Source organism: Martes martes (genome assembly GCF_963455335.1).
Source record: "Martes martes genome assembly, chromosome: 16".
Taxonomy (NCBI): Eukaryota; Metazoa; Chordata; class Mammalia; order Carnivora; family Mustelidae; genus Martes; species Martes martes.
Window position 1 is genome coordinate 59,827,793 of NC_137904.1, and position 10,577 is coordinate 59,838,369.

General features: G+C 57.3%; 1 protein-coding gene across 1 annotated transcript; it reads right to left on the minus strand.

Annotated features, from left to right (window-relative positions):
* Positions 1-881: 881 nt before the first annotated feature.
* WBP2 (WW domain binding protein 2) lies at positions 882-8,812 on the minus strand. The gene is made up of 8 exons (XM_080826194.1): positions 8,700-8,812; positions 6,312-6,420; positions 4,875-5,010; positions 3,664-3,756; positions 2,919-3,053; positions 2,630-2,752; positions 2,128-2,204; positions 882-2,018 (listed from the first exon to the last, which is right to left on the minus strand). Exons 1-8 carry the CDS (start codon positions 8,756-8,758, stop codon positions 1,965-1,967), a joined length of 786 nt encoding a protein of 261 aa, XP_080682320.1. The 5' UTR covers positions 8,759-8,812; the 3' UTR covers positions 882-1,964.
* Positions 8,813-10,577: the final 1,765 nt, after the last annotated feature.

Sequence of the window (10,577 nt, forward strand, 5' to 3'; positions counted from 1 at the left end):
GGGGCGGTTTCTCACCCACAGACTTCCCTGAACAGGCGAAGACCCAGGGTGGGGGTGGGAAGGGCACAGGGTGGAGGCTCCAGAGACATCTCCCCAGCACGCAGCTGGTGGCTCAACTCGCTCCAGCCCACAGGTGACATTCCACCAAGGTGACGGGGCCAAGCTATGCGGGGCGGAGACAGCCCTCGCCCCCGCCCCCACAAGGACTGCCAGGAGGTGCTCCCTTCAGATGCCCTTGTAGGGGCCCGAGCCAACTCCAGGGGCTCCTGGGCGAGGCTGGCCAGAGGAGGCGGCTGGAGAGGCAGTGCTGCCCAGCCAGGAGGGACAGACACATGGACACTCCCGCGCTCCAGCGCTGGGCTGTCTCAGGGCTTCCAGACCCACCGGTGGCGTGCCCACAGCCCGCGCCAGGCCCGGGCCCAGCAGGGTGCAGGCCCCGGGAAGGACTCTGGCTGTTTCCTCCGCTCCCCTCCTCCCAGACACAGAGGTCCCCAAGAAGTCACACACTGGAGGGACTGGGGGACATGTTCCTCCCGCAAACACCTCATGGCCGGAGACAGGGGCCAGGGCTGCATTTCCTTGAGGAGGTGAGCACAGCAGGCCAGCGTCCACCTCCAAGGCCTCAGGCCCAGGACAGCTGCTGGGCTGCGCCTGGCTGGCCCCAGGGGACCCCCGGGTGGGCCAAGTTGCTGAGTAACCACCACGGAACAGTGGGAGGCCTTCCCGGCCTGAGCAGGCCTCAGAGTGCTGTGGGAACAAGGGGCTCTCGCACGGGGAGGGTACGGTCTCCCCAGAGCCCCCCCCCGGGGCTCTCAGCAGCCAGACCGGTCTCTTTTCCCAACAGCTCACACTGGTCACCACACACAGAGCCAGAAAGGGTCCAGTCACTGCATTTTTACTACTTCACATTTTCAGCAAACAAATCAAGGTGCAAAGAGGGTTTATTTAACATTAATATATTAACTGGGTTTTTTTGTTTTTGTTTTTTGTCAAATAAATAGGGAATTCTCATTAAATAACCATCTCCTCACTTCATGGCCAGTCCAGAAGCAAATGAAGAGCAAATATTAGTGCATCCAGGGGGCATATCACCGGTTAGGCATGAAGCTTAAAGGGAAGAGGGCAGGGGCAGGGGCTGGTGAGAGGTCACAGTCAGCACACAGGCTCAGGCCAGGCCCCTGGGGCAGGGACCTCTGTTCCAGCCCACCCAGCAGCCCCCAAGTGGCATGATGGCATGAACATGCGTTCTCCAGTTCCAGTCTGAGAAGCCCCTTCTAGAGGGAAAGAGAGAAGGCAGAGGGCAACAGAAGCCAAACGTTATCTGGAGGGAAACAGCGGCCTGGCCTGATGCCGCCCACCCCTTGGATGCTCACGGGGAAGCCCCCCAAGTCAAAGTGGTGGCAACAGGTGACCAAGGACAGGGCGGGGCGGGGAAGGTGAGCGTGACGGGGCTGGAGGCTGGCTGGGATCGGAATGTGGGCTGACAGTCCGGCGGGAAGGTGGCCTTCCACAGTGAGGCACAGGCCGGAGCGGAGGGAATGTGGGGGGGCCCGGCGGGGGCCCCCAGGAAGACATGAGGCTGGTCTGAGGGAGTTCACAAGGCGGAGTAGAAAGTGGATTCCAAAACGAGGGAGCTGGACTGTGGAAGAGGAGGTGGCCAGAGAGTCCCTCTGTGGGCAGAAGCTACTAGAGCAAGACAGGAACGAGACGGAGGCCCGTGCTCTGAGCAGAGCTCCGGAGACGATGAGAGGGAAGTGTTCCGAGCAGTGCCCCGGGCTCCGAGCTAGAAGCGGGGGGCACGGCTCCCGAGTCAAGGGCCCCCCCTTCCCTCCACACCAGTTCCTGGGAAGTGGTTTATAATCAGACCTGGAGGAAGAACAAGGCGCTTCCCTCACCCCCAGCCCCAGTCTCAGCCCCAAGGGGAAGGGAAGGGAAGAGGGGTGGGAGGCAGGGGTGGGAGGGGTCTACTGGGTCTTCTTATCTTCTGGGGGGTAGTAGGGAGGTGGCGGAGGCTGGTTCTAAGGAAGGAAGAAAGATCTCAATTAGAAGGTTCTCGACCAGACAAGGTCTCCCCCCTGCCGCCCCCGAGCCCTGCACACTGCCCGCCCGCGCCCGGCGCCCGCTCACCGTGGGCATGTAGACGTTGTGCGGGTTGCCCGGGTTGTAATAGGCGCTGGCCGCCGCTTCCGCAGCCTTGGCTTCAGCTTCGAGAGCAAACACACTTGGTGTCAGCCCCAGCGGGGAGAGATTCCCGCCAGGTCCCGCTCCCGACGGCTGGTGCCACCCGATTCCTTCCAGCTCCTTCCGAGCCCTCGCTCCCGACCTGATCCGCCCCACGATCCCGCCCAGGGCACACTGCCACCTTCCGGTGATGGATGACCGGACTGACAGAGGGAGACCTTCCCTGCCCTAGGGTACCACCCGGCTAGCTGGGGGAGAGAAAGGGGGCTGCGGTCCAGATCTCCACCAGCAGCCACCGCACTGCCGGTCTCCTGGACTAGGCCAAGGCCAGGGCTCATTCACCATCTGGGGCTCCCGGCCAAGCTCTAGCCATTCTCTGCGGCTCTCCGTGCAGCCCTGGAGAGGAGCGGGCTGATCCCCCAGGAGTGGGAGCGGCCCAGGGTCTCACCTGCAGGAGTGGAGGGGACATCAGGGCCGCTGACCGGAGGTTCCATGGGCCCAGGGTAGGGCGGTGGGGGAGGCTGCACATACCCCATGGCCCCGTCCATCATGGGCGGTCCCGGATAGAACTCTGCTCAGCAAGAGAGAAAGGGACCCAGTGAGCAAGCCAGCCCCGGCTCCCTCAGCAGGCACCTCCCGGGCCTCTCCAGCTCCTCTGTCCGTCCTGAAGTCTCCCCTCGACAACCCCCTGGCCTGGGTGGGTGGGGTGAGGGCTGGGCAGCGAAGGACACACTCACCAGGTGGGGGCGGTGGGTAGGGGTAGCCAGGAGGGCAGGGGTACATTCCATTGGCGACTGGCGGGGGAAAGACATAGCCCCCGCCGGGCATGTGGGAATACCCGTAGGCTCCATTGGGGGCTTCGCCTCGGGAGGCTATAAATAAGTACAAGGGGAGAGAGAAGTGAGTGTCGCCTACTGAGGGGAGCTGCAGGGTCCCCGGAATGTGCAGAGCAGACACGCCTCACCCCGCCCCATTCCACTCCCCACCCCTGCTTGAGCTGGCCTCCGTCAGAGAGGAAGTGAGGGATCTGGATGGGGACACAGGCCAGGGCATGGCCAGGACAGGGGTGGACAGACAGACGGATGGACACAAAGAGGGAGGCTCGGGGATGGGGTCCCAGATGCGGCTGGGGTGAGCTGGGGACAACACGGGGATGTCTGCTGAACTTTAAACTGTTGTACAGGAGCTTAATGGTTGGGTTTCTTGTTTTTATGAGGCCACAGTAAAACGTCCTGGAGTCCAAAGAGTTTTGTCCCAATGTCCCATACAGGCTCCAGGCCAGGTACACCTGGCCTCTGAGGTACAGGCCAGAGTAATAACAAGTTTCCTTCCCAATTCCCAGCCCCGGTCAGCCCGGGGCCCAGAGACTTCTCTCTCGAGTGCTTAAAAAAAACAAAACAAAAAGTAAACAAACTCAAACGAACAAACTAAAACCCACACATTTAAATATGCCTTCGCCCCGAACTTTCAGAGCGCTGATACCTTGAGATGCCACCTGTAGCATCCGTTGTCCAAACTCGATGGCGCCCCCTGCCGTGAAGGTCAACTTGTAGGACGCAGCGCCTTCCCAGCCACCTGGGAGGGGAACAGGGCCGTCAACAGCTCGGGGAAAAGAACCCAGGTTACACCCAAAGAGAAGGCTCTCCATTCTCTCGGGGTCTCTGTCCGGCGCCCCTGGGGAAAGGGCAGACTCCACAGCGCCCGCCCGCCTGCCCGCACAGCTGCTTCTCGAGCGCCACCCACACGGCGTGTCCGCAGGACACTCTTTAGGACAGGGGACTTTTCTTTCTTGGAACCAGCTTGCCCAGTTATCCCATCCCCAGCTGGGGAAGATCATCAGCACTAGAGCCTCCCACCCCTCCGTGAAGCAAGTTCCTGAGCAGTTTCCTTCAGCAACAAGAGACATTCAAGTTCAGAGCAGATCCCTCCTGAGGGGCCTGCTGGACCCTGGACCCCTGGCCCCTCTAGCCTGGCTTCTGCCCGAGGAGAACTGTGAGCCCCTAGAGAGCAAGACTCAACCTGGCTGGCTGGGAGGGGGAGGCCAAGTTCAACACAGAGGTCTCTGGGGTCTCCTGCCCGCCACCAAGCAAGGCACCTCCAGGCAGGAGAGGGGCAGCCGGCTCTTCCTGGCTCTAGGGAAAAGGCCATTCCCAAGCCCTGACACAGGTCTTCCCACACCTAAAATGTGAACATACTCCCCAGGTCACGATAATCATTTTTACTTATTTTTTCAAGTCACCTGGCTGATTTCACTCTGAAAAGGTGAGACGAGCTGCTACCTTCAATGTCAGCCTCTCCTAGCTCTTGTCATTCAAAGGCCCACCTCTGCTCGACAGCTGGCAGCCCTGGCAGGGGGTCCGTGGGAGCTAATCCAGAGCCAGGAAGAGGACAAGGCTGGGGGTGGTTAAGACAGCCAAAGACTGGGGCGCCCGCGTGGCTCAGCCGGTTGAGCATCTGCCTTCAGCTTGGGTCGTGATTTCAGGGTCCTGGGATTGAGCCCCAAGTCAGGCTTCTGGCTGGGCAGGGAGCCTGTTTCTCCCTTTCCCTCTGCTGATCCCCCTGCCTGTGCGCGCACTCTCTCTCAAATGAATAAATAAAATCTTAGAAAAAAAAAGAAAAAGCCAGAGAGGATGTCTCCAAGACAGCAGAGGCGTGGCCAGAGCCGTGCTCTGTCCCTGAGCCCCATCACTCACCTCCTGCTTCAGCCTTCACTGTTCCCTTGATGTAATTTGCACCAAACACGGGCTGCTTGATCTCACAGTCCTTCATCAGATAAAACGGCATCATGAAGGACTGCATGGCATCTCTGCCTTTGGACAGAAAGATGATCTGCAGAGAGACAGGAGGAGAGCCATCAGTGCCCATGCCACAGCCCTGCCCGCTCGGCTCTCACTTCCTGTGTGTGAGGAGTCGGCCCCAGGGCACTCTCTGCACCAGCAGCTCCTGGAGAGAGCTCTGAAAGCGAAGGGCCTGGGCGCCTGGGTGGCTCAGACAGATAAGGGTCTGCCCTCGGCTCAGGTCACGATCCCAGGGTCCTGGGATCGAGCCCTGCATCGGGTTCCCTGCTCAGTGGGGAGTCTGCTTCTCCTTTTCCCTCTGCCTGCTGCTCCCCGCTTGTGCTCTATCAAATAAATAAAATCTGAAAAAAAAAAAAAAAAAAAAGTGAAAGGGCCTGCGTGCAGTCTGGCTGGAGAGGCTGAACGTGGGAGTGCACGAGGAGAACATGCCGCTCACAGCATCACAGCACACCCGAGAGGGACAGGCTGCTCTGCCGTGACGTGGTAGATGTGCCAGGCAAGTGAGGGGCTACAGAGGTCGGGCAGGGAGGCTGGGGAGGGCGGTGCCGGCTTCCAGAAGGAGGAGGCACAGCCCAAGCTTCACAGAACAGAGCGTGAAGGAGTGGGAGGAGGTGCTGGCTCCCGGGACAGCAGGACGGTCCCAGCCTGCACTTGGAAACCCTCTTTTAAAACCCTTCCATCTGGGACTGAAGATGTCACCAGGATAGAGGGTTTCAGGCTCCTTTGTCTCCGCTAAGTCGCGGCGAGGAAAACTTGAAGATACGCCCCTCTTCCAACCATCTTTAAATCTAACTCTTGGTAGCTACGGGCAGTGAACCTTTTCCAAGAATGGCCATTTGTCTTTCTCTGGAAGGCTCTCAGTCGGCCTGGGTCATTCGCAGGCAAGGCCCAAGCTGCAGTCTGGCACTCCTGGCTCTGCCGGGCTGAGGCGGGCTGTCTGCCCAGCCTGGAAGCTCTGGGCGCACTGCTGTATCCTGTTTACCACATTTGTCCCTCTGGTCATGCACAAAGACCTCGTGGGCTGCTCTTACAGAAATCAAAGTCGTAACAGCTCCCCACTCCGGGCCCAAGTCATCCCAGCAGCTGCACCCAACAACATGAGGATTTTACAGGGACTGTTCCAGAATCCGCATGGATTCAATGGCCTGGGATCGGTTCAGCTGCTCAGAGAGGCTGGTGGTTCTAGAACCCAGGAGCAAGCGACAGAAACACGTGGAGTAAGGAACTAACGCTCCCCAGGTTCAGAGGCCACCGGGCTCACGAGGCTGACCTAAGACTCACAATGGCCCCCAGGAACCATGAGCTTTCAAACCGTCACATGGTGCGACTCACCCGGTAAGGGGTAAGGTAGACGGTGCCTTTCTTGGTCCCTTTGAAGGCCTCGGGCACGTTCTTCATGTCATTGAATGTAAGTTCCACATGGTCATAAGACATCAGGATGCTGGGATGAGAAACGAGGACAGGCCCTGATGAGCCAGCTTGGAGCCATGCCCCGCTTTCCCCAGGGACTGGGCCCTCTCCCCGTAAGCAGGTGTCTGGCACATCGGGTCTCAAACCTGTTTGGACACTGCTGCAAGGAAACCGTTAATACAGCCTCGGAAGGGATGAGCAAGGTGGGGGTCTCAGAATTTCCCGAAGCCCCACATATACACCTCTCCAGGTGACCACAGCAGAAAAGCCGAGGACATTAAAGCCATCACACCATCATCCCTCAAATCTCGTTAGATTACCGGGGTTGACTCTCCCATTTTCTTCTGAGTCCTTATAAGTGTCTGCTTTCATTGGCTTATTAGTACTGATATATAAACCCTCTAAGACACGATCACGCATTACCAAAGAGCTTATGTCACGGTTCCTTTAAACCTGGGCTTCCTGAACTGGATCTGCAGGGCTGGGAGTCCATGAAGCCCTTGAGATGATGGTGTCCGCGCACTTTCCTGGAAGAATCTGCGGCTTTCATCGCTCTCGAAGGGACTCATCACTTGAAGAGTGAGGCTCGGTATTTTACCATAGAATTTTAAATGCTGATTTAAACTCCAATTGCCATACGCACAATTTTTTTCAGGAATGAGACCGAAGTATCTTCTAAAGCAAGGCACCCCATTATTTAGCAGCACAGAGCCTGAAGCCAGGTAGGAGGCTCACCAGGACAGACACATTCTTGTCCCACAAAGCCCCACTGAGAAAGAAACATAGTCCCAGGAGATGTTACCAAATGGCATCAAAAGTGTTTTTCCAGGCCCGGGACTGGCTCGCACACAGAGAGACTTAGAAATCGGGAACAATGTGAGGTTTCTCTGATTATACGATAACAAGGTCCAAGTTCACACGGTTCCATTTGTCTTCCTCCTCCTCCCAAGTGTCACAACTGTCTTCACTGGGGAAGGTAAGTGGGAAAGCGGACTGGCACCAGCACAGAGAAGTCCAGCTCAGAGAGGGCCTCAGTGGCTTGGCAGATCAGTTACGTGGCCGATCCTTGGTTTCTGTTCAGGTCATGATCTCAGGGTCCTGGGACCGAGCCTCAGATGGGGCTCTGAGCCCAGCAGGAAGTGTGCTTGTGGATTCTCTCTCTCTGTCTGCTCCTCCCCATGCCTGTGCTCGCACGGGCCCTCTCCCTCTCTCAAATAAATAACTCTTAATATGTATATATATCTTATATATATACACGTGTGTGTGTATTTATTTAAGAAGTACAGCTCAGAGAAAAGAGGTCATTACCAGAACAGGCTGGTCCCGCAGACCCTGAGCAGGTGGGACCATCAGCATTCTGAAGCCAGGGCAGCCCAGGCGTTCTCCTGACTCATCAAGCATTCCTGGGCGCTGGCTGTGGCAGGCTACAAGGCTCTGATCCCACCAAGTCTCTTCTGGGGACTCAGACTCCTCATAAGCCTTCTGCCTTCAAGAAGCATTTCGGGGTCAGTACAGTTCAACCAAGGCTAGATCTAATTCCCAGCGCCCAAGGAGCAAGGGAGAAGCCACCAAGAAGTCCAGAGAGGGGGGAAGAGACAACAGAATCGATCTGGGGTTGGGAGGTGGAAGAAAGTCTAGGGCTGGGAGACCTCTGCTCTGGGAGGTGACCCAAGTCAACAGGCATTCAAGAGACAGACACAAGGACGGACACCACGCTAGGAGATGTGTTGGGCATTTGACAAACATCTATTTAACTGCACCTCTGGGCCTCAGTTTCTCATCTGGACGCTCAGCAGTTCTGGAATATGCTGGAAGGCTCTGTACTGTAGTTAAGCCTACTGACTTCAGAGTAAAGTCGTCCTTCCCGGAGTCCCATCTGTGTTATTTACAGCTCTGTGATCGCAGGCAAGTTACTTAGCCTCCCCGCGCCTCAGTTTCCCTAGCTGTAAGCACAGCATCCGCCGCGCCGCACTTACATATCAAATGAGGCAGAAGAGGAGCGCGGCCTGGCACGTAGCAACCGCCCAGTAAGCGGCAATTATTTTTGTCTAAAGCTCTTCCCACCTCTTGAAGTCATCGACCCCCAGGGCCCCACCTGTCTCCCACAGCCCCGTCCCCCTCCAGCCGCCCCACCCCCGGCCAATCGCGACATCCCCGCCGCTCCTGCCTCCGGCCCCGCCTCCAGCCGTTACCCCCCACCCACCGCACCCCCACAGTTTATCCTGTTCACGGGTTTACCCCCAACTGCCCACCCTCCCACCTCCCACACCCGCCCTTCCCTCCTCCAGGATCCTTCCGCAGTGTTTTCACCTCTCCGTGTTGTTGACGATCACTCCGCCGCCCTCCGAGTGATTCTTGTTGAGCGCCATAGCCTCTCGGAAAAGGGTCCCGAGACTCCCAACGCAGTGCGCTTGCGCCCCTCTACGGCCCGCCCCTAGTGGCGTCGTTCGTATTAGAGTCAGCCAATCACAGCTCTTGTGCGGAGCCTGGCCCAACCACCTGATCTCGAGCGTCACGTGGTAATAGTTTACTCGCTTCCCCCCCGCCCCCTGAGTTTCGCCTGCATCACAAACAAGCTGAAGACTACAATTCCCAGAAGGCAATGCTCCCTCAATCGGCTTTTCTCTACGCGTGCGGAAGGATGCATTCTGGAACTTGTAGTCTTTTGACTCCCCTAATTGCATAACTAATCGGCCGGTGCGTTCTCCACTGCCTATCTCCTCTTCAGTGGAACAGGAATAAACAGTTGGACCTGCCACAAGGGAATTAATCGCAAAGGCCCCGAACACAAAAGTGCACATTCACGGAATGGGGACAGTAATCTAAGCCAGGTGTGGGGAATGGTGAACAGTCACCTGCTGGGGCATCTTTATTCGCTCAAAGAGCATTTGCGGAACCCCGAGTCCGCGACTTTGCCCCCGGTTCGGGTCGTCACCGTAGCGTTGGAGATGAGGGCAAGGCCCTGGTCCAGGACTTGGTGGCCCGGCGGGCTGGCTTGGCAGAGAGGCGTCAAGAAAACTTCCCGTCCGTGTCATGAAGTCAGACCCAAGCCCTCCGAGTCTGGGGGTGAGAATGTCCGTATGGGGAGGAGAACCCCCGTGCCCGGACCTGACACCTCCACCAGCCTCACAGGGCGGGCGGCAGGGTCCCCACCTTCCGGCCGCCTCCACCGCGGCGGACCTAGCCGTGGCACTGCCCCCCCCACACCCCCCTCAGAACGTTCTGGCTCTCAGTCCGGCCCGCTCTGCAGCGACGCAATTGGAAGACGGACACAAGTTCGGCAGTAATTAAACCGCGCACGAGGCGAGACCTGCAGCCTCATTATACGGCTCACAAAATAGAGCTGACTCACGGCAGCCTGGGACCCAGCCCTGGGCGGCGCCCTTGGGCAGCTGTAGTTATTATGGAAACTACCCCCGCCTCGGAGGTGGATCTTTAAGGGGGCCGGGGGCGAGGGGGGGGTGTCCCTCCCCACGGGGCGGTGCTGGTGCAGCGTTAATCCTGAGGGATAAGGGATCAGAGTTTGAGCTGAAGCAGACAGCGGATTCCCTGACACGTGGTGCCCAAGCCTGGGGACTCATCTGCGATTAGGTGAAGTATCAAAATCCAGAAAAGGTTATGAGACGTGTAACAGCCTTTTGTGAAGTCTTAAGCACAAGCAGGTGGGACCCTGCAGGACAAGGGCAATGAATTACTGCATAATGGACGCGGCAAGATCTGCCCCAGCAGTTAAATTAATTTTGGCACAGGAAGTCTATGCAGCTGCTTTAAAAAAATGACGGCAAATTCTACGTGCGGACACAGAAAGACTGCCCGTCTGTTGGGTGCAATCAGGTGTATGAATATGCTACAGCAAAAAACCAAAACACAAAAAACTTTTGTTTGTATTAAAGTTAGGATTTAGGTCTACGTATAAAATTTCTGGAAAGAGCCACCAGATATTGTTTTTGGCATGATCCCCGTGCGGCGAAGGTCTGGGAATTGGGGTGGGCTGGTGACTTCGTATATTGTATACTACCTCGTACTGTTTAGTTGTTTACTGTGCACATTCTAAATATTAATAACATTTCAAAAAGAAAGTGAAGATCCACCCAGTAAAGGTTATGCAAGAGTGAATGCTTTGAGGACCATAAAAGGGAAGGTGGGGAAACAGTCCAGTACCCCCCCACACACACCCCTTTGGGGAAC

Excerpts from the sequence above, each read along its gene's own strand:
- WBP2 (XM_080826194.1), bottom strand. The coding sequence starts at position 8,758 with ATGGCGCTCAACAAGAATCACTCGGAGGGCGGCGGAGTGATCGTCAAC. Across the intron at positions 3,054-3,663 it reads GCTACAGGTGGCATCTCAAG|CCTCCCGAGGCGAAGCCCCC; the intron begins GTATCAGCGCTC and ends ACTTATTTATAG. Across the intron at positions 2,205-2,629 it reads TGTCCCCTCCACTCCTGCAG|CTGAAGCCAAGGCTGCGGAA; the intron begins GTGAGACCCTGG and ends TTGCTCTCGAAG.